Source organism: Sebastes fasciatus, chromosome 8 (assembly GCF_043250625.1).
Source record: "Sebastes fasciatus isolate fSebFas1 chromosome 8, fSebFas1.pri, whole genome shotgun sequence".
NCBI lineage: Eukaryota > Metazoa > Chordata > Actinopteri > Perciformes > Sebastidae > Sebastes > Sebastes fasciatus.
Window position 1 is genome coordinate 35584610 of NC_133802.1, and position 23018 is coordinate 35607627.

At 45.8% G+C, this 23018-nt stretch overlaps 2 protein-coding genes and 2 long non-coding RNA genes across 5 annotated transcripts in view; 3 read left to right on the plus strand and 1 right to left on the minus strand.

The window, feature by feature from the left end:
• LOC141773314 (monocarboxylate transporter 1-like) overlaps positions 1 to 3445 on the plus strand; it is a 28516-nt gene extending 25071 nt beyond the window's left edge. The window contains exon 5 of the mRNA XM_074645221.1: positions 1 to 3445. This exon is cut by the window's left edge and continues 1931 nt beyond it. The gene's annotated coding sequence lies outside the window, so the exon portion shown is untranslated.
• Positions 3446 to 8457: 5012 nt separating this feature from the next.
• LOC141773320 (vasopressin V2 receptor-like) lies at positions 8458 to 17298 on the minus strand. The gene is made up of 7 exons (XM_074645227.1): positions 17035 to 17298; positions 13935 to 14209; positions 13584 to 13829; positions 11495 to 11641; positions 11192 to 11247; positions 8925 to 9106; positions 8458 to 8673 (listed from the first exon to the last, which is right to left on the minus strand). The coding sequence occupies exons 2-7, from the start codon at positions 14202 to 14204 to the stop codon at positions 8486 to 8488; spliced, it is 1089 nt and encodes a 362-aa protein (XP_074501328.1). The 5' UTR covers positions 14205 to 14209; positions 17035 to 17298; the 3' UTR covers positions 8458 to 8485.
• Positions 8534 to 14613, plus strand: LOC141773322 (uncharacterized). Of its 2 annotated transcripts, none has more exons than XR_012595072.1 (3): positions 8534 to 8660; positions 13593 to 13754; positions 13885 to 14612. It is a non-coding gene; the product is annotated as an uncharacterized LOC141773322 (long non-coding RNA). The 2 variants fall into 2 exon arrangements; XR_012595073.1 differs by lacking the exon at positions 8534 to 8660 and adding an exon at positions 12199 to 12726 and having other exon boundaries at positions 13885 to 14613.
• Positions 17299 to 21549: 4251 nt separating the features above from the next.
• LOC141773321 (uncharacterized) lies at positions 21550 to 22065 on the plus strand. Its single transcript, XR_012595071.1, has 3 exons — positions 21550 to 21595; positions 21776 to 21884; positions 21937 to 22065. It is a non-coding gene; the product is annotated as an uncharacterized LOC141773321 (long non-coding RNA).
• The last annotated feature ends 953 nt before the right edge of the window (positions 22066 to 23018 follow it).

Sequence of the window (23018 nt, forward strand, 5' to 3'; positions counted from 1 at the left end):
CCTTTTAACCCTTAGTCCAGGACCACCACAGGGACCTTTTAACCCTTAGTCCAGGACCACCACAGGGACCTTTTAACCCTTAGTCCAGGACCACCACAGGGACCTTTTAACCCTTAGTCCAGGACCACCACAGGGACCTTTTAACCCTTAGTCCAGGACCACCACAGGGACCTTTTAACCCTTAGTCCAGGACCACCACAGGGACTTTTTAACCCTTAGTCCAGGACCACCACAGGGACCTTTTAACCCTTAGTCCAGGACCACCACAGGGACTTTTAACCCTTAGTCCAGGACCACCACAGGGACTTTTTAACCCTTAGTCCAGGACCACCACAGGGACCTTTTAACCCTTAGTCTAGGACCACCACAGGGACCTTTTAACCCTTAGTCCAGGACCACCACAGGGACATTTTAACCCTTAGTCCAGGACCACCACAGGGACTTTTAACCCTTAGTCTAGGACCACCACAGGGACCTTTTAACCCTTAGTCCAGGACCACCACAGGGACATTTTAACCCTTAGTCCAGGACCACCACAGGGACTTTTAACCCTTAGTCTAGGACCACCACAGGGACCTTTAACCCTTAGTCTAGGACCACCACAGGGACTTTTAACCCTTAGTCCAGGACCACCACAGGGACATTTTAACCCTTAGTCCAGGACCACCACAGGGACTTTTAACCCTTAGTCTAGGACCACCACAGGGACTTTTTAACCCTTAGTCCAGGACCACCACAGGGACCTTTTAACCCTTAGTCCAGGACCACCACAGGGACTTTTTAACCCTTAGTCTAGGACCACCACAGGGACCTTTTAACCCTTAGTCCAGGACCACCACAGGGACTTTTTAACCCTTAGTCCAGGACCACCACAGGGACCTTTTAACCCTTAGTCCAGGACCACCACAGGGACTTTTTAACCCTTAGTCCAGGACCACCACAGGGATCTTTAACCCTTAGTCCAGGACCACCACAGGGACCTTTTAACCCTTAGTCTAGGACCACCACAGGGACTTTTAACCCTTAGTCCAGGACCACCACAGGGACATTTTAACCCTTAGTCCAGGACCACCACAGGGACCTTTTAACCCTTAGTCTAGGATATAGATATAGGAGAGTAAGGAAGGTGAAAATTAATGTAGGAATCTTTAGAGAGGTCCTGATGGTCCCAATAGTCCCAATGGTCCTGATGGTCCTGGTGGTCCTGATGGTCCTGGTGGTCCTGATGGTACTGGTGGTCCCGTTGGTCCATAAATGTGAGTGTAGTTTAGAGTCGTCTTCCCTCAGACCAGAGCACTAACACACCGTCGTGTTGATGAAGACACATTGAAGAAGAAGAAGAAGAAGAAGAACGCTCACACAGTCCCCCCCCCCCCCATTGATTCACCTGCTGAGTAACCAGCTCTCACAGTATCACATGACACCACACGCTGGTTTCTTTTGGGGTGGGGGGGGTTTACTGGGTTTACTGGGTGTGTATGTGGTGGTTCCAGCTGTCCAGCTGTGGAGCCAAAATAGGAACAAAAATCTGAAATCACACCAAATCATGATTATTGATCATTTAGAACTTTAGGAGTCACAGAACCTGAGAGTGATGTTAAAGAGGGACTAACTCAACCTGTACAACTCGTATAACACATGTACAACATGTATAACATGTATAACACATTATAACACATGTACAACACATGTACAACATGTATAACATGTATAACACATTATAACACTTTGTAGTTTACAGTTGTATCAACAGAATAATCTATTTGAACTGTTTATGACAATCTGACAACCAGTCATCTTTTCTGATGGATTTACATGTATTTGGATGAAAGTGTGTGTGTGTGTGTGTGTGTGTGTGTGTGTGTGTGTGTGTGTGTGTGTGTGTGTGTGAGAACCACACTGAATGTGTCATATCACGTTATTATTATTTTAGTTTTAATACTCAGTGATTCATCACACGTCGATCAATGACAGTTTACCGCCAACATCTCCAGACTGAAGGGAACAAACAGACCTGAGACCTCGTCCTGAAGGAGCCTTCCTCCTGTTCTCTTGTTTCTCAGTGTGGTTCTATGAGGTTCTGATCCAGAGTCAGTGTATTACTACAGTAGATGGAGTTAGTAGAAACAGACAGGAGTTACTGAACCACGGTAGTGTTCTGCTGTAGACGGGTCCGGCAGCAGGACGGATCTTTATAAACATACTCTAAAGGACGCTGCTGATTGGGTGATACTTTACGTTTTTCCACCGCAGGAGCTTTCCCCCAGAACCAAGAACCTTCTGAGGATCTCATTGTGTTTGGCAAAGGGGGGTTGGGGGCGGGACCACGGGGGGACCAGGCTATTTATTTTAAGTTCTGGGGACATCCCTCCAGAAAGGCCCTGGTGGGGGGTGAGGGTAGTAGGCTACAGGAACCTTTGGGGTGGTAAAACGCACACAGCGCTGCTGTTTCAACAGCTTCAACCCGTACCGCTTCATTAGGGTGAGGGTTAGTACTCTGATGGGTTAGGGGGGTTAGGGTTAGTACTCTGGGGGGTTAGGGTTAGTACTCTGGGGGGTTAGGGTTAGTACTCTGATGTTGGTTTAGGACGAGGAGATCGAGGGTTCTGGTCTGTTTGTTGGATTTGTTGACAATAACAAAAATATAGAATATGAGCAGTTTTATCTTTTCTATCTTTTACAATCTGAAGATAAATTGTTGAGCTGAAGGAAGCTGAAGGTTGTGTTTGTGTAACGGAGCGCTACGTCTGTGTTTTATGCCCTTTACATTTCAGTGTGATGTCATCGGTGCACGTTTACACGGTTACTGCATCACGACCGCTTTCAAACAACTTCTGCTAGTTTTACGGACCAGATGTGAGTATTAGTTTCCAGACCAGTTCATCACAAAGTGTACGTTGTTGATGTAATTTGATTTGGACCAACGGGAGACTAGTTTCTGTCTCATCCTACCTAAGGTGTCCACCTGTCCACCTGTCCACAGACATGAATCTGAATCTAATGTCTTCTCCTGTTGGTGGACGGGTTCATATCTGAGAGGACGGAGTAGAGACATTAGATGTCTCAGCAGACTGACACTCACCACATTATGGTTATATAAATATACTATTATATTATTATATATAATATACTGTTATATTATTATATAATAATATACTGTTATATTATATATAATATACTATTATAATATATAATATACTATTATATTATATAATAATATACTGTTATATTATTATATATAATATACTATTATTACTCAACAGGTTTCATTGACCCTGATCACCACCAGGTCTTGTATTTTAGAAGGAACCATGTGGATGTTGGTGTTTTACTGTATAACTACAGGAAAGAACAAATTATTGTATGAAGTTTTTTTAGTCGCGTCAGTTTGTATGTGTGTGTATGAAGGTTTTTTATGACTGTTGGGAGAATGAATAAACTCTTTAAAACAAATGTCGTTGTGTTTGTTCTGTTCTGTGGAAACATGAGAAGGAAACGGATCTTTAAAGGAGCACTGTGTAACGTAATGGAATATAATATTAATAAGTATGTTGTGTTCTCGTTAGCTTAGAATGAGCCGTTGATATCTCCGTAGAGAGCCGGTCCTCTTCAGGGAGTCCTCCGTGTTCCTACGGTAGCCCAGAAGGGACAAACCAAACTCTGACTCTAGAGACACTTTCAGGTTTTGTCCTTCGGACTCGGCACACAGGAGCAGTTTGAGTTGGTTGTAATCTGCAGCTTCACCACTAGATGTCACCAGATCCTACAAACTGCTCCTTTACATCAGCAGTCAGAAAAAACACACAAACACTTCAATTTACAATAATTACACTTTATAAGATGTGTTACAGCAGTTTGTAGGTAAACTATCGGTTGAACAGTAATAGTTTGACATTGTAGGAAATATGATCAGCCATATTTTCTGTAATTGATTTCTTGTCCAGGTGCAGCTGGTTAGCTTAGCTCAGCTCAGTGGACTGGAAACCTCTAAAGCACTAATTAACACCTTTTATGTTCTTTGTTTACAAAAAGATTATTTGTTGGCCGTGAGCAGCGAGCAGCACCTCCACAGTTCATTCATTAACAATCTGATTGGTCAATCACTGCCGTCTGTCATTTCTATATAACAGACCGTTGCTAGGTGGAGGTGTGTGTGTAGTTCAGTAGGTGGAGGTGTGTGTGTTGGAGGTGTGTGTGTAGTTCAGTAGGTGGAGGTGTGTGTGTAGTTCAATAGGTGGAGGTGTGTGTGTTGGAGGTGTGTGTGTAGTTCAGTAGGTGGAGGTGTGTGTGTTGGAGGTGTGTGTGTAGTTCAGTAGGTGGAGGTGTGTGTGTTGGAGGTGTGTGTGTAGTTCAGTAGGTGGAGGTGTGTGTGTAGTTCAGTAGGTGGAGGTGTGTGTGTAGTTCAGTAGGTGGAGGTGTGTGTGTTGGAGGTGTGTGTGTAGTTCAGTAGGTGGAGGTGTGTGTGTGTTGGAGGTGTGTGTGTAGTTCAGTAGGTGGAGGTGTGTATGTTGGAGGTGTGTGTGTGGTTCAGTAGGTGGAGGTGTGTGTGTGTAGTTCAGTAGGTGGAGGTGTGTGTGTAGTTCAGTAGGTGGAGGTGTGTGTGTAGTTCAGTAGGTGGAGGTGTGTATGTTGGAGGTGTGTGTGTGTAGTTCAGTAGGTGGAGGTGTGTGTGTGTTGGAGGTGTGTGTGTAGTTCAGTAGGTGGAGGTGTGTGTGTTGGAGGTGTGTGTGTAGTTCAGTAGGTGGAGGTGTGTGTGTAGTTCAGTAGGTGGAGGTGTGTGTGTAGTTCAGTAGGTGGAGGTGTGTATGTTGGAGGTGTGTGTGTGTAGTTCAGTAGGTGGAGGTGTGTGTGTTGGAGGTGTGTGTGTAGTTCAGTAGGTGGAGGTGTGTGTGTAGTTCAGAAGGTGGAGGTGTGTATGTTGTAGGTGTGTGTGTGTAGTTCAGTAGGTGGAGGTGTGTATGTTGGAGGTGTGTGTGTGTAGTTCAGTAGGTGGAGGTGTGTGTGTTGGAGGTGTGTGTGTAGTTCAGTAGGTGGAGGTGTGTGTGTTGGAGGTGTGTGTGTAGTTCAGTAGGTGGAGGTGTGTGTGTGTTGGAGGTGTGTGTGTAGTTCAGTAGGTGGAGGTGTGTGTGTTGGAGGTGTGTGTGTAGTTCAGTAGGTGGAGGTGTGTATGTTGGAGGTGTGTGTGTGTAGTTCAGTAGGTGGAGGTGTGTATGTTGGAGGTGTGTGTGTGTAGTTCAGTAGGTGGAGGTGTGTGTGTTGGAGGTGTGTGTGTAGTTCAGTAGGTGGAGGTGTGTGTGTTGGAGGTGTGTGTGTAGTTCAGTAGGTGGAGGTGTGTGTGTTGGAGGTGTGTGTGTAGTTCAGTAGGTGGAGGTGTGTGTGTTGGAGGTGTGTGTGTAGTTCAGTAGGTGGAGGTGTGTGTGTTGGAGGTGTGTGTGTAGTTCAGTAGGTGGAGGTGTGTGTGTTGGAGGTGTGTGTAGTTCAGTAGGTGGAGGTGTGTGTGTTGGAGGTGTGTGTAGTTCAGTAGGTGGAGGTGTGTGTGTTGGAGGTGTGTGTGTAGTTCAGTAGGTGGAGGTGTGTGTGTAGTTCAGTATAGGTGGAGGTGTGTGTGTAGTTCAGTAGGTGGAGGTGTGTGTGTTGGAGGTGTGTGTGTAGTTCAGTAGGTGGAGGTGTGTGTGTTGGAGGTGTGTGTGTAGTTCAGTAGGTGGAGGTGTGTGTGTTGGAGGTGTGTGTGTAGTTCAGTAGGTGGAGGTGTGTGTGTTGGAGGTGTGTGTGTAGTTCAGTAGGTGGAGGTGTGTGTGTTGGAGGTGTGTGTGTAGTTCAGTAGGTGGAGGTGTGTATGTTGGAGGTGTGTGTGTAGTTCAGTAGGTGGAGGTGTGTGTGTTGGAGGTGTGTGTGTGTAGTTCAGTAGGTGGAGGTGTGTGTGTAGTTCAGTAGGTGGAGGTGTGTGTGTAGTTCAGTAGGTGGAGGTGTGTATGTTGGAGGTGTGTGTGTGTAGTTCAGTAGGTGGAGGTGTGTGTGTTGGAGGTGTGTGTGTAGTTCAGTAGGTGGAGGTGTGTGTGTAGTTCAGAAGGTGGAGGTGTGTATGTTGTAGGTGTGTGTGTGTAGTTCAGTAGGTGGAGGTGTGTATGTTGGAGGTGTGTGTGTGTAGTTCAGTAGGTGGAGGTGTGTATGTTGGAGGTGTGTGTGTGTAGTTCAGTAGGTGGAGGTGTGTGTGTTGGAGGTGTGTGTGTAGTTCAGTAGGTGGAGGTGTGTGTGTTGGAGGTGTGTGTGTAGTTCAGTAGGTGGAGGTGTGTGTGTTGGAGGTGTGTGTGTAGTTCAGTAGGTGGAGGTGTGTGTGTTGGAGGTGTGTGTGTAGTTCAGTAGGTGGAGGTGTGTGTGTTGGAGGTGTGTGTAGTTCAGTAGGTGGAGGTGTGTGTGTTGGAGGTGTGTGTGTAGTTCAGTAGGTGGAGGTGTGTGTGTTGGAGGTGTGTGTGTAGTTCAGTAGGTGGAGGTGTGTGTGTAGTTCAGTAGGTGGAGGTGTGTGTGTGTAGTTCAGTAGGTGGAGGTGTGTGTGTTGGAGGTGTGTGTGTAGTTCAGTAGGTGGAGGTGTGTGTGTTGGAGGTGTGTGTGTAGTTCAGTAGGTGGAGGTGTGTGTGTTGGAGGTGTGTGTGTAGTTCAGTAGGTGGAGGTGTGTGTGTTGGAGGTGTGTGTGTAGTTCAGTAGGTGGAGGTGTGTGTGTGTTGGAGGTGTGTGTGTAGTTCAGTAGGTGGAGGTGTGTGTGTTGGAGGTGTGTGTGTAGTTCAGTAGGTGGAGGTGTGTGTGTTGGAGGTGTGTGTGTAGTTCAGTAGGTGGAGGTGTGTGTGTAGTTCAGTAGGTGGAGGTGTGTGTGTAGTTCAGTAGGTGGAGGTGTGTGTGTTGGAGGTGTGTGTGTAGTTCAGTAGGTGGAGGTGTGTGTGTGTTGGAGGTGTGTGTGTAGTTCAGTAGGTGGAGGTGTGTATGTTGGAGGTGTGTGTGTGGTTCAGTAGATGGAGGTGTGTGTGTGTAGTTCAGTAGGTGGAGGTGTGTGTGTAGTTCAGTAGGTGGAGGTGTGTATGTTGGAGGTGTGTGTGTGTAGTTCAGTAGGTGGAGGTGTGTGTGTGTTGGAGGTGTGTGTGTAGTTCAGTAGGTGGAGGTGTGTATGTTGGAGGTGTGTGTGTAGTTCAGTAGGTGGAGGTGTGTGTGTTGGAGGTGTGTGTGTAGTTCAGTAGGTGGAGGTGTGTGTGTAGTTCAGTAGGTGGAGGTGTGCGTGTAGTTCAGTAGGTGGAGGTGTGTATGTTGGAGGTGTGTGTGTGTAGTTCAGTAGGTGGAGGTGTGTATGTTGGAGGTGTGTGTGTGTAGTTCAGTAGGTGGAGGTGTGTGTGTTGGAGGTGTGTGTGTAGTTCAGTAGGTGGAGGTGTGTGTGTAGTTCAGTAGGTGGAGGTGTGTATGTTGTAGGTGTGTGTGTGTGTAGTTCAGTAGGTGGAGGTGTGTATGTTGGAGGTGTGTGTGTGTAGTTCAGTAGGTGGAGGTGTGTGTGTTGGAGGTGTGTGTGTAGTTCAGTAGGTGGAGGTGTGTGTGTTGGAGGTGTGTGTGTAGTTCAGTAGGTGGAGGTGTGTGTGTGTTGGAGGTGTGTGTGTAGTTCAGTAGGTGGAGGTGTGTGTGTTGGAGGTGTGTGTGTAGTTCAGTAGGTGGAGGTGTGTGTGTTGGAGGTGTGTGTGTAGTTCAGTAGGTGGAGGTGTGTATGTTGGAGGTGTGTGTGTGTAGTTCAGTAGGTGGAGGTGTGTATGTTGGAGGTGTGTGTGTGTAGTTCAGTAGGTGGAGGTGTGTGTGTTGGAGGTGTGTGTGTAGTTCAGTAGGTGGAGGTGTGTGTGTTGGAGGTGTGTGTGTAGTTCAGTAGGTGGAGGTGTGTGTGTTGGAGGTGTGTGTGTAGTTCAGTAGGTGGAGGTGTGTGTGTTGGAGGTGTGTGTAGTTCAGTAGGTGGAGGTGTGTGTGTTGGAGGTGTGCGTGTAGTTCAGTAGGTGGAGGTGTGTGTGTTGGAGGTGTGTGTGTAGTTCAGTAGGTGGAGGTGTGTGTGTTGGAGGTGTGTGTGTAGTTCAGTAGGTGGAGGTGTGTGTGTAGTTCAGTAGGTGGAGGTGTGTGTGTGTAGTTCAGTAGGTGGAGGTGTGTGTGTAGTTCAGTAGGTGGAGGTGTGTATGTTGGAGGTGTGTGTGTGTAGTTCAGTAGGTGGAGGTGTGTGTGTAGTTCAGTAGGTGGAGGTGTGTGTGTTGGAGGTGTGTGTGTAGTTCAGTAGGTGGAGGTGTGTGTGTTGGAGGTGTGTGTGTAGTTCAGTAGGTGGAGGTGTGTGTGTTGGAGGTGTGTGTGTAGTTCAGTAGGTGGAGGTGTGTGTGTTGGAGGTGTGTGTGTAGTTCAGTAGGTGGAGGTGTGTGTGTTGGAGGTGTGTGTGTAGTTCAGTAGGTGGAGGTGTGTGTGTTGGAGGTGTGTATGTAGTTCAGTAGGTGGAGGTGTGTGTGTTGGAGGTGGAGTCGTTGGGTAACGAGCCGCGGCGCTGTGATTGGCGGTGACAGAGCAGCAGGAGGCGGAGCTCCAGAGAGACGCTGCTGGAGAACGCCGAGTAGATCCACGGGTTCGTGCACGAGTTGAGACTGGCCAACAACATCAGCAGGGTGAACACTGCACCTACACACACACAACACAGAGACACACACACACACACACACACACACACACACACACACACACACAACACAGAGAGACACACGTATGTAATATTTCACGATTTTACAACAAGTGTCTGTGTGTCTGTGTGTGTGTGTGTGTGCTTATGTGCGTGTGTGTGTGTGTGTGTGTGTGTGTGTGTGCTTGCGTGCGTGTGCGTGCGTGCGTGCGTGCGTGTGTGTGTGTGTGCGTGCGTGTGTGTGTGTGTGTACCGTTGTGGGGGGTGTCGGGGTCCCAGGCAGCCCACAGCTGGACGCTGAAGAACGGCGCCCAGCAGACGGAGTAGACCAGCACGATGACCAGCGTCATCCTCACCGTCTTCGACATGGCCGCCGACACCTCGCCGCCGCGGGCCGGGAGGGATCTGGGCGGCGGGGCTCTGGGCGGCGGGGCTCTGGGCGGGGGGGCTCTGGGCGGGGGGCCGCGGGCAGCAGAGGGCGCTGCAGCACCGGGCAGCACGTCAGGCTGCAGAGCAGCTGACAGGAAACCACAAGATGAGGATGTGTGAGCAAAACACGGTGTAGTGTACGAACAAAACACGCCACAATGTACGAACTAAACCCATCGTAGCGTACGAACTAAACCCATCGTAGCGTACGAACTAAACCCATCGTAGCGTACGAACAAAACCCATCGTAGTGTACGAACAAAACCCATCGTAGTGTACGAACTAAACCCATCGTAGTGTACGAACTAAACCCATCGTAGTGTACGAACTAAACCCATCGTAGTGTACGAACTAAACCCATCGTAGCGTACGAACTAAACCCATCGTAGTGTACGAACTAAACCCATCGTAGCGTACGAACAAAACCCATCGTAGCGTACGAACAAAACCCATCGTAGTGTACGAACTAAACCCATCGTAGTGTACGAACTAAACCCATCGTAGTGTACGAACTAAACCCATCGTAGTGTACGAACTAAACCCATCGTAGTGTACGAACTAAACCCATCGTAGTGTACGAACTAAACCCATCGTAGTGTACGAACTAAACCCATCGTAGTGTACGAACTAAACCCATCGTAGTGTACGAACTAAACCCATCGTAGTGTACGAACTAAACCCATCGTCACAATGCCTTTATTCTTCATGGTAATAATTGTTTACAATGACAAACGTGTTGCACCAACATCTTCATCAGGTCACTGTCAGCCTAAAGACAATACACCTGAGGGATCCAAAGAACACCTGTATGTGATTACCACAAAGACCCAGCAGCACATCTGTGTAGGTGTGAATCTCACCTGGGTGAACAGCTGTGTAGGTGTGAACGTCACAGTGTGTCATGATGCTGTTGGGGGTGAGGTGGTGCTGAAAGATGGATCCGGGTTCAAAGCCGAGCTCAGTCCCGGGGTTGCTGAACACCAGGGGGGAAACATAGAGGGAGAGACTGGACCTCCCTCTGTCTCCTCCTCCTCCTCCTCCTCCTCCTCCTTCTGCTGCTCCTCCTTCTGCTGCTGCTCCTCCTCCTCCTCCTCCTTCCTTCTCCTCCTCCTCCTCCTGCTCCCCCTCCTCCTCCTCCTCCTCCTCCTCCTGCTCCCCCTCCTCCTCCTCCTCCTTCTCCTCCTCCTCCTCCTGCTCCCCTCCTCCTCCTCCTCCTCCTTCTGCTGCTCCTCCTCCTGCTCCTGCTCCTCCTCCTGCTCCTCCTGCTCCTCCTGTTCCTCCTCCTCCTCCTCCAGCTCCTCCTCCTCCTGCTCCTCCTCCTGTTCCTCCTCCTCCTCCTGCTCCTCCTCCTGTTCCTCCTCCTCCTCCTCCAGCTCCTCCTCCTCCTCCTCCTCTTGTTCCTCCTCCTCCTCCTGCTCCTCCTCCTGTTCCTCCTCCTCCTCCTGCTCCTCCTCCTGTTCCTCCTCCTCCTCCTCCAGCTCCTCCTCCTCCTCCCCTCCTGTTCCTCCTCCTCCTCCTGCTCCTCCTCCTGTTCCTCCTCCTCCTCCTGCTCCTCCTCCTGCTCCTCCTGTTCCTCCTCCTGCTCCTCCTCCTCCTCCTTCTCCTCCTCCTCCTCCTGCTCCCCCTCCTCCTCCTCCTCCTCCTGCTCCCCCTCCTCCTTCTCCTCCTCCTCCTCCTGCTCCCCCTCCTCCTCCTCCTCCTCCTTCTGCTGCTCCTCCTCCTGCTCCTCCTCCTGCTCCTCCTGCTCCACCTGTTCCTCCTCCTCCTCCTCCCCCTCCTCCTCCTCCTGCTCCTCCTCCTCCTTCTCCTCCTCCTCCTCCTGCTCCCCCTCCTCCTCCTCCTCCTCCTTCTGCTGCTCCTCCTCCTGCTCCTCCTGCTCCTCCTGTTCCTCCTCCTCCTCCTCCAGCTCCTCCTCCTCCTGCTCCTCCTCCTGTTCCTCCTCCTCCTCCTGCTCCTCCTGTTCCTCCTCCTCCTCCTCCGGCTCCTCCTCCTGTTCCTCCTCCTCCTCCTGCTCCTCCTGTTCCTCCTCCTCCTCCTCCAGCTCCTCCTCCTCGTGCTCCTCCTCCTGCTCCTCGTCCTCCTGCGGGTGACAGGCGGCGTTCTGTCTTCAGGTACAGGTTGTTGTGGATCTCCTTGAAGATTCGTACCTGAGGGAGGAGACGTTTAGAATCATCATGATTTAGAGTCTACTGTAGAATAAACTACATCCTGGTCTGGTTCGGTCCTGGTCTGGTCTGGTCTGGTCTGGTCTGGTCTGGTCTGGCCTGGTCTGGTCTGGTCTGGTCTGGTCTGGTCCGGTCTAGTCCTGGTCCTAGTCCTGGTCCTGGTCCTGGTCCTGGTCCTGGTCCTGGTCCTGGTCCTGGTCCTGGTCCTGGTCCTGGTCCTGGTCTCTACCTGGCAGACAGTGATGATGAGGACGGGCAGGATGAAGACAGACAGGGTCATCCAGGTCACGTAGGCCTTGAGGCCCCAGGACTCAGCGAAGTGGCCCCAACACTCGTAGACCCCTGGAGCCACCTCAGACCGGGAGAAGATGAAGACCTGGAGGGTGAAGAGGGAGTTTACCGACGGTAACGTTGGTCCTTAAACGCATCATCTGAACAACAACGAGCTGAGTAAGTTACACAGCTAGCTAACGTCAAACAGACGACCAGACGCAAGGCTGCTCACGTTACTGGTGCTAACATGACGCTATGATGTGGTGGTGACGGGTTCCTCCACTAACAGGAAGTCATCATCACCCTGGTTCCTCCACTAACAGGAAGTCATCATCTCTCTGGTTCCTCCACTAACAGGAAGTCATCATCTCTCTGGTTCCTCCACTAACAGGAAGTCATCATCACCCTGGTTCCTCCACTAACAGGAAGTCATCATCTCTCTGGTTCCTCCACTAACAGGAAGTCATCATCACCCTGGTTCCTCCACTAACAGGAAGTCATCATCTCTCTGGTTCCTCCACTAACAGGAAGTCATCATCTCTCTGGTTCCTCCACTAACAGGAAGTCATCATCTCTCTGGTTCCTCCACTAACAGGAAGTCATCATCTCTCTGGTTCCTCCACTAACAGGAAGTCATCATCTCTCTGGTTCCTCCACTAACAGGAAGTCATCATCTCTCTGGTTCCCTGGTTCCCTCCACTAACAGGAAGTCATCATCTCTCTGGTTCCTCCACTAACAGGAAGTGATCATCACCCTGGTTCCCTCCACTAACAGGAAGTCATCATCTCTCTGGTTCCTCCACTAACAGGAAGTCATCATCTCTCTGGTTCCTCCACTAACAGGAAGTCATCATCTCTCTGGTTCCTCCACTAACAGGAAGTGATCATCTCTCTGGTTCCTCCACTAACAGGAAGTCATCATCTCTCTGGTTCCTCCACTAACAGGAAGTGATCGTCTCCACTAATGAACCCCTTTATGATGGATGAAGTGTGAATGTAATCAGCAGCAGTAAGAAGCTAACGTTAGGCTATAAACGGAGTATAAACACAACGAGGCTGTGAGGAGGACGAGAGGCGTGATGACGTTTAGTCGTCTCTGGTAGAAACCGTTTCCTGTCTGATGTCATCTTAATGAGCTCTGAGAGCAGCCACAGGCTCACCTGTCCTAGTTGACTCTGAACAGCAGAGGTGAGTCCAATCAGAACTCATTCAGTGCTCCTATAAGTAGGAGGAGGACATGTCTCTCATGTCTCCCTCATGTCTCTCATGTCTCCAGACCTGATCCCTGTCTTCATCCAGTGAGCTGTTCTTCATGTCTCTGTTCACTTTATGACTCCATTCATAAGTTGAACCTGTCTCCCACTCTACCTGTCTGTCCCTACCTGTCTCTACCTCTATGTGTCTTCCCCTCTACCTGTCTCCCCCTCTACCCGTCTCCCCCTCTACCTGTCTGTCTCTACCTGTCTCCCACTCTACCTGTCTCTACCTCTACCTGTCTCCCACTCTACCTGTCTCCCCCTCTACCTGTCTTCCCCTCTACCTGTCTCTACCTCTACGTGTCTCCCCCTCTACCTGTCTCTAGCTCTACGTGTCTCTACCTCTACCTGTCTCTACCTCTACCTGTCTCCCACTCTACCTGTCTCCCCCTCTACCTGTCTTCCCCTCTACCTGTCTCTACCTCTACGTGTCTCCCCCTCTACCTGTCTTCCCCTCTACCTGTCTCCCACTCTACCTGTCTCCCCCTCTACCTGTCTCTACCTCTACGTGTCTCCCCCTCTACCTGTCTTCCCCTCTACCTGTCTCCCACTCTACCTGTCTCCCCCTCTACCCGTCTCCCCCTCTACCTGTCTGTCTCTACCTGTCTGTCTCTACCTGTCTCCCCCTCTACCTGTCTCCCACTCTACCTGTCTCCCCCTCTACCTGTCTCCCCCCTCTACCTGTCTCCCCCTCTACCCATCTCCCCCTCTACCTGTCTGTCTCTACCTGTCTGTCTCTACCTGTCTCCCCCTCTACCTGTCTCCCCCTCTACCCGTCTCCCCCTCTACCTGTGGCAGGCTGAGCAGCAGCGACAGCCCCCAGGCCAGCAGTATGAAGGTGTTCCAGCGTTGCGTGGCGACGCTGCGATGCGCCAGCAGGGGGCAGCAGATGGCGTAGTGGCGGTCCATCGTCATGGCGACGATCATGTAGGAGGAGGCGAACATCCCGAGGACCTGCAGGTATTTCACCAGGCGACACAGGAAGTCAGGGCCGGGAAAACATCCTTTAGCATCCCAGACCAGCTGGGGCAGCACCTGAGAAAGGGGGGGGGGGTCAGTTATCATACCTGTATTAATAACATGATATCAGTATTTCATGTTTAAATATCACGGTTCTCGTCAACATTGCGACTCCCCTACCTGGAACAGCGCCACCACCAGGTCGGCCAGACAGAGGTTGAGCATGAACTGGTGCAGCGGGTTGTGGTGGCGTCTCCGCCTCAGCAACACCACCAACACCAGCCCGTTGCCGAGCAGCGCCATCACCAAGATGACAGCCAGCACCACGACCTCGGCCGCCGCCAGAAGGGCGTCGCGCTCCCAGTTTGTGACATTCGTACCCGCCGGGCTCACGGAGACCGCCGTCTGGCCGACGGACGGGTACGAGTCTGTTACCGTGGAGACCGACATGTTGTCTGGGAGGGGAGGACAGGTAGACGTCAAAGAGAGGACGCTAAAGACAACACTTCATTATTATCCTAAACCGAACACACTGCTGACGATGTGCAGCAGCAGGCTGCAGTCAAACACACACAACTAATATAAAGTAAATAAATAAATGAGATTTAAATTTATATTAAAATTCAGTACTTAGTTACTTTCCACCACTGCCTGTTAATTGATTGTGTGACAGTGAATGCCAATTAGTAGCTCCCATCTCTTCTCTGCAGTCCTGGAACATTTTGCCAAAAAATGATGACAGGATGTATTGTGTTGTGGGTGATTATGAAACAGGCGTGAACGTTATTCAGTCCAGTGTGTTTATAATGACCCATCAACGTTGGAAGGGTGCATATAGCTGCATGTTTGTTGTCATATTCAGTCCAGTGTGTTTATAATGACCCATCGACGTTGGAAGGGTGCATATAGCTGCATGTTTGTTGTCATATTCAGTCCAGTGTGTTTATAATGACCCATCGACGTTGGAAGGGTGCATATAGCTGCATGTTTGTGGTCATATTCAGTTCACAGTGTGTTTATAATGACCCATCGACGTTGGAAGGGTGCATATAGCTGCATGTTTGTTGTCATATTCAGTCCACAGTGTGTTTATAATGACCAGTCGACGTTGGAAGTGTGCATATAGCTGCATGTTTGTTGTCATATTCAGTCCTCAGTGTGTTTATAATGACCAGTCGACGTTGGAAGGGTGCATATAGCTGCATGTCTGTTGTCATATTCAGTCCTCAGTGTGTTTATAATGACCAGTCGACGTTGGAAGGGTGCATATAGCTGCATGTTTGTTGTTATAATCAGTCCACAGTGTGTTTATAATGACCAGTCGACGTTGGAAGGGTGCATATAGCTGCATGTTTGTTGTCATATTCAGTCCTCAGTGTGTTTATAATGACCAGTCGACGTTGGAAGGGTGCATATAGCTGCATGTTTGTTGTCATAATCAGTCCACAGTGTGTTTATAATGACCAGTCGACGTTGGAAGGGTGCATATAGCTGCATGTTTGTTGTTATAATCAGTCCTCAGTGTGTTTATAATGACCAGTCGACGTTGGAAGGGTGCATATAGCTGCATGTCTGTTGTCATATTCAGTCCTCAGTGTGTTTATAATGACCAGTCGACGTTGGAAGGGTGCATATAGCTGCATGTTTGTTGTTATAATCAGTCCACAGTGTGTTTATAATGACCAGTCGACGTTGGAAGGGTGCATATAGCTGCATGTTTGTTGTCATATTCAGTCCTCAGTGTGTTTATAATGACCAGTCGACGTTGGAAGGGTGCATATAGCTGCATGTTTGTTGTCATATTCAGTCCTCAGTGTGTTTATAATGACCAGTCGACGTTGGAAGGGTGCATATAGCTGCATGTTTGTTGTTATAATCAGTCCACAGTGTGTTTATAATGACCAGTCGACGTTGGAAGGGTGCATATAGCTGCATGTTTGTTGTTATAATCAGTCCACAGTGTGTTTATAATGACCAGTCGACGTTGGAAGGGTGCATATAGCTGCATGTTTGTTGTTATAATCAGTCCACAGTGTGTTTATAATGACCGGTCGACGTTGGAAGTGTGCCTATAGCTGCATGTTTGTTGTTATAATCAGTCGACAGTGTGTTTATAATGACCAGTCGACGTTGGAAGGGTGCATATAGCTGCATGTTTGTTGTTATAATCAGTCCACAGTGTGTTTATAATGACCGGTCGACGTTGGAAGTGTGCCTATAGCTGCATGTTTGTTGTTATAATCAGTCGACAGTGTGTTTATAATGACCAGTCGACGTTGGAAGGGTGCATATAGTTGCATGTTTGTTGTTATAATCAGTCCTCAGTGTGTTTATAATGACCAGTCGACGTTGGAAGGGTGCATATAGCTGCATGTCTGTTGTCATATTCAGTCCTCAGTGTGTTTATAATGACCAGTCGACGTTGGAAGGGTGCATATAGCTGCATGTCTGTTGTCATATTCAGTCCACAGTGTGTTTATAATGACCAGTCGACGTTGGAAGGGTGCATATAGCTGCATGTTTGTGGTCATATTATCTGCCTGTAAACATGGCACCAGCACACAGAGCTGGAGTTAATGGGGCTGTATGAGCAGGATCAGGCCTCCCTGAGCAGATCAACTGTAAAACAATAATGAGGTGAAGGATGTTTCACACACAATCACAGAGGCATGCAGAGAGGCCTCTCATCTCAGAGGGTTACTGAGCTCTAATAAGTTCACCGTTGTTTGACCAACATCACACACTAACTGACAGTCGGGGCTTCCCACAAAACATGCAAATACACATATAATCTACTGAATTACACTTTTGTGGTACTTGTACTTTGAGTATTTCCATTTAATGCAAGAAGAGAAATATTGTACTTTTTATTCTACTAAATATTTATCTGACAGCTGTAAGTAGTTACTTTGAAGTAGTGTTAATATCATATACAGTATATACAGTATATATATATACTGTAGCTATAGCTGATGGTCACTTCACCTGAGTCTCTGGTTTGTTGGCATCTTGTGGTTGATGTTAATCCAGTTAGACGAGCCGACACCTGCTGTTCAATACTGAGTTTTCTTTTCACAAAACCAAAAGTCGTCTCAGAGTTTCTTTCTTTTCTAGATAATTCCGTCAGAACTGATCTCAGTTCTCAGTCTAAACACAGAACTAAAGCTCCGACCTGTAACCTACAGCCTCAGAAACACTAACAGCTACTTGTACAGATTTTAATTCTCCATTTTCAGCAGAGAGAGGAAGAAGTAGAAGCAAACAGAGACACCTCACTCACCTCGTCCTCGTCCTCAGCATCCCGTGAAGCATCTGTAGGATCCAGGACAACCTGATCTGCTGTTGTTCACACTAACAGCGTCCATGCTGAGTTCCCCTCTGGCTGATTACTGTGAGGCTGACCTCTGCCAACTCACACTGTTGACTCCTGTCTCCCCATCTCCTCCCTTCTTCACCACCTCCTCCCCTATTCCTCCTCCTCTCCTCTTCCCTCTTCCTCTTCCTCCTCCTCCTCCTCCTCCTCCTCCTCCTCCTCCTCCTCCTCCTCCTCCTCCTCCTCTCCTCTTCCCTCTTCTTCCTCCTCCTCCTCCTCCTCCTCCTCCTCCTCCTCCTCCTCCTCCTCCTCCTCCTCCTCCTCCTCCTCCTCTCCTCTTCCCTCTTCTTCCTCCTCCTCCTCCTCCTCCTCCTCCTCCTCCTCCTCCTCCTCCTCCTCCTCCTCCTCCTCTCCTCTTCCCTCTTCCTCCTCCTCCTTCCTCCTCCTCTTCCTCCTTCCTCCTCCTCCTCCTCCTGTGATCAGAGAGCCTCATAGACTCACATTAAACTGATCTGTAGAGAGGGAGGAGAGACAGACGGGATGTTCTAGGTTCATGGAGAGAAATGAGAGGAGAGTTGGCCTTTTCTTTCTTCTCTGTCTCCCCCCTCCGTCTCCTACATTCCTCCTCTCATTTACAGTAATCTGTTTTCTTCCCCTCAATTACTCCTCATCAGGAGAGCCTCTAATTATGGAGAGGCCCGCTGGGCGACCTTAAACATGAACACAACATGAACACAACATGAACACGTGAGGCTGATTCCTGATCTGTCTGTAGAGAGCTCCATCAGTGGGCTTTAACGCCGGCTCAGATCGAAATGTTTAACAGTGTCGGATAAATGTTTGTTATCGTCACATTAAAACCTCCCTGACTTCCTCCGTCAGTCTGTGGCACATCGCTTCCTACTGAACACATTCCTCTAGTTCAGGGGTCAGCAACCTTTACTATCTAAAGAGACATTTCGGGCAAAAAAAAATAAAAATAAAATCTGTCTGGAGCCGCAAAACGTGATCATTGTGATGAAGGTAACACAGTTTATAGACTAAGTATATAGTATATCAGTCTAATGCAGTGAGGGCCAAAGAGACAATGTACTACGGAGTATTAGGGCCACATTGAGGGAAACAACATGAGATTTACACAATAAAGTCATAACTTTACGAGAAAAAAAAGTCGCAATATTACAAGAATAAAGTCATAACTTTACGAGAAAAAAGTCAGAATATAACGAGAATAAAGTCATAACTTTACGAGAAAAAAGTCAGAATATAACGAGAATAAAGTCATAACTTTACGAGAAAAAAAGCAAATAACACGTCAAAATTACTCCTTTATAATATTCTGACTTTATTCTCGAAATCTCAGATTTATTTTTTTCCTCAATGTGGCCCTAATACTCCGTCGTACCATCGTACCATCGTACCATAGACCTACAGCAATGATAAATAACAATTAAAATGTAAACAAAAAACAGTTATTCATTTCCATTTTTATAAATCCACTGGAGAGGAGCTGAAGAGACGCAGGTTGCTGACCTCCGACCCCTGGTCTAGTCACTACTGCATTTGTTAGGAATTATTTTCAGCAGCATATATCAATTGCAGAATACTTTCCATTTGGATCTATATATATAATATATATATATATATATATATATATATATATATATATACTGTATACACTCACCGGCCACTTTATTAGACACACCTGTTCAATTGCTTGTTAACACAAATAGCTAATCAGCCAATCACATGGCAGCAACTCAATGCATTACGTCATCTAGACGTGGTGAAGACGACTTGCTGAAGTTCAAACCGAGCATCAGAACAGGGAAGAAAGGGGATTCAAGTGACTTTGAACGTGGCATGGTTGTTGGTGCCAGACGGGCTGGTCTGAGTATTAAACTGCTGATCTACTGGGATTTTCACGCACAACCATCTCTAGGGTTTACAGAGAATGGTCCCAACAAGAGAACATATCCAGTGAGCGGGGGTTGTGTGGACGGAAATGCCTTGTTGATGTCAGAGGTCAGAGGAGAATGGGCAGAGTGGTTGGAGATGATAGAAAGGAAACAGTAACTCAAATAACCACTCGTTACAACCAAGGTATGCAGAATACCATCTCTGAACGCACAACACGTCCAACCTTGAAGCAGATGAAGACCACCCGGTACTAGCACCGGCCACTTTATTAGGTACACCTTGTACCTAATAAAGTGGCCGGTGAGTGTATATAGGCCTATTGCATGTAGTGTGAGGTATTGATTCGACTGTTTAGTTTTTATATGGAACCCAGGAAGAGTAGGTTAGTCGTTGTCAAAGTAACAACTATTGGGGATCTATTATAACCCCTTCCACAAAAAAAAGATTTGTAAACTCACAAAAAGATTTTGCAAATATAAAACAGATCTGCAAATACACAATTTTCACAAATAAACAAATATCTATCAATACATTAAATTAATTTACACATAAATGACAAGCATGTATCAATATAATACTACGTTATAATTTATTAGTTGATTTATATTTTGTAATGATAACCTAGATCTACAAAGTAACTCATAACTAAAATGATCAAATAAATGTAATAAATGTGGAGTAAAAAGTACAATATTTGCCTTCAAGATGTAATGGAGTAGAAGTATTAAGTAGAATAAAATGGAAATACTCAAGTAAAGTACAAGTACATACAAATTGTACTTAAGTACAGTACTTGATTAAATATACTTTGTTACATTCCACCACTGGGTTTATTGTTATTGTTTTATGGTATTATTGTCAAACACTTTACTTATTGTTACTGCTTATTTTCATTTTTTAAATATTGTTTTGAACCCTGAAGCACTTTTAGTGAAGGGTGTAGTATAAATAAAGTTATTATTACTGTTACTAATAAAAACACATCCTAGTACTCCTAAAACATTTCACTGAGTCACAACACACTGAACGTGATACCACGAGACAATGTGGCCTCCCGGTGGTCCAGACACGCTACTGCTGCATTCACACATATTTATATCAGCACAGACAATTCAGAAAACAAAATACAGGGAGCTTTATTAGCTTAATTAGATTCATTAGCTTTATTAGCTTTATGAGACGCCAATACATTCAGCAGGAGGATGTCTGTGTTTCAGTAGACAAACAACAGCTGTGTTTGGTTTAAAATAAGTTAAATGCACCAAGAATAACTGCGTTCACTTCATAATAAATCAATAAATCAAACTAATAAACATGGAAAGGAGTGGGTGTAACTCCAACAGCTGTAGTATTGTGTTCTGTTTCATACAGTAAACAGTGTGACGGTCGGTTCAGGTCGATTATAGATGCAAACAGAGAGCTCAAACAACTTCAGAAAGAGTCGGGAGGAGAGGAAACACTATATGTTAAAGGTTATGTTATGTTATGTTATGTTATGTTATGTTATGTTAAAGGTTATGCTTTGTTATGTTATGTTATGTTAAAGGTTATGTTACGTTATGTTATGTTACGTTATAGGTTATGTTATAGGTTATGTTACGTTATGTTATGTTATGTTATGTTAATGGTTATGTTACGTTATGTTATGTTATGTTATGTTATGTTAAAGGTTATGTTATGTTATGTTAAAGGTTATGCTTTGTTATGTTATGTTATGTTATGTTAAAGGTTATGTTATGTTAAAGGTTATGTTATGTTATGTTATGTTATGTTAAAGGTTATGTTATGTTAAGTTATGTTAAAGGTTATGTTATGTTATGTTATGTTATGTTATGTTATGTTATGTTAAAGGTTATGTTATGTTATGTTATGTTATGTTATGTTATGTTATGTTATGTTATGTTATAGGTTATGTTATGTTAAAGGTTATGTTATTTTATGTTATGTTACGTTATAGGTTATGTTATAGGTTATGTTACGTTATGTTATGTTATGTTATGTTATGTTAAAGGTTATGTTACGTTATGTTATGTTACGTTATAGGTTATGTTATAGGTTATGTTACGTTATGTTATGTTATGTTATGTTAAAGGTTATGTTACGTTATGTTATGTTACGTTATAGGTTATGTTATAGGTTATGTTACGTTATGTTATGTTATGTTAATGGTTATGTTATGTTATGTTATGTTTTGTTATGTTAAAGGTTATGTTATTTTATGTTATGTTACGTTGTAGGTTATGTTATAGGTTATGTTACGTTATGTTATGTTATGTTATGTTAAAGGTTATGTTACGTTATGTTATGTTACGTTATAGGTTATGTTATAGGTTATGTTACGTTATGTTATGTTATGTTATGTTAAAGGTTATGTTACGTTATGTTATGTTATGTTAATGGTTATGTTATGTTATGTTATGTTTTGTTAAAGGTTATGTTATGTTATGTTATGTTAGGTTATGTTATGTTATGTTAAAGGTTATGTTATTTTATGTTATGTTAGGTTATAGGTTATGTTATAGGTTATGTTACGTTATGTTATGTTATGTTATGTTAAAGGTTATGTTACGTTATGTTATGTTACGTTATAGGTTATGTTATAGGTTATGTTACGTTATGTTATGTTATGTTAATGGTTATGTTATGTTATGTTATGTTTTGTTAAAGGTTATGTTATGTTATGTTATGTTATGTTATGTTATGTTATGTTAAAGGTTATGTTATGTTATGTTATGTTAAAGGTTATGTTATTTTATGTTATGTTACGTTATGTTATGTTACGTTATAGGTTATGTTACGTTATAGGTTATGTTATGTTGTGTTAAAGGTTATGTTATGTTGTGTTATGTTATGTTTAAAGGTTATGTTATGTTATGTTGAAGGTTATGTTATGTTGTGTTATGTTGTTATGTTATGTTATGTTATGTTAAAGGTTATGTTATGTTAAAGGTTATGTTATGTTATGTTATGTTAAAGGTTATGTTACGTTATGTTATGTTACGTTATGTTATGTTACGTTATAGGTTATGTTACGTTATAGGTTATGTTACGTTGTGTTATATTATGTTAAAGGTTATGTTATGTTATGTTATGTTACGTTATAGGTTATTTTATGTTATGTTACGTTATGTTATGTTATGTTAAAGGTTATGTTATGTTATAGGTTATGTCATGTTATGTTATGTCTCAATATGACAGAGGGCTTGTAGGCTAACTTTAGCCCCCCCCCAAATTGATCTGTGAATTGATTGATTGTTATTGTACTTGGCCCTGAACGCCTCCGACACAAATTATCTAATGATATAGTTACTCTAGATGGCATTGCCCTGGCCTCCAGCACCACCGTAAGGAATCTGGGAGTTATCTTCAATCAGGATATGTCCTTTAACTCCCACATAAACCAAACCTCACGGACTGCCTTCTTTCATCTACGTAACATTGCGAAGATCAGGCACATCCTGTCTCAAAATGATGCAGAAAAATTAGTCCATGCATTTGTTACCTCTAGACTCGATTACTGCAATTCCTTATTATCAGGCTGCTCCAATAAGTCTCTTAAGACTCTCCAGTTGATCCAGAATTCTGCAGCACGTGTACTGACTAGAACTAGAAAAAGAGATCATATTACGCCTGTATTAGCTTCTCTGCACTGGCTGCCTGTAAAATCCAGAATAGATTTTAAAATCGTCCTCCTCACCTACAAAGCGCTAAACGGTCAGGCCCCATCATATCTTAAAGAGCTCATAGTACCCTACTACCCCACTAGAGCACTGCACTCACAGAATGCAGGGTTACTTGAGGTTCCTAGAGTCTCCAAAAGTAGAATGGGAGCGAGAGCCTTCAGCTATCAAGCTCCTCTTCTCTGGAACCAGCTCCCAGTTTCAGTCCGGGAGGCAGACACCGTCTCTACATTTAAGAGTAGGCTAAAGACTTTCCTCTTTGATAACGCTTATAGTTAGGGCTGTCTTTGACCAGCCCCTAGTTAAGCTGCTATAGGCCTAGACTGCCGGGGGACTTCCTATCACACACTG

Excerpts from the sequence above, each read along its gene's own strand:
- LOC141773320 (XM_074645227.1), bottom strand. The coding sequence starts at position 14,204 with ATGTCGGTCTCCACGGTAACAGACTCGTACCCGTCCGTCGGCCAGACG. Across the intron at positions 13,830-13,934 it reads TGGTGGTGGCGCTGTTCCAG|GTGCTGCCCCAGCTGGTCTG; the intron begins GTAGGGGAGTCG and ends CCCCTTTCTCAG. Across the intron at positions 11,248-11,494 it reads TCATCATCACTGTCTGCCAG|GTACGAATCTTCAAGGAGAT; the intron begins GTAGAGACCAGG and ends CTCCTCCCTCAG.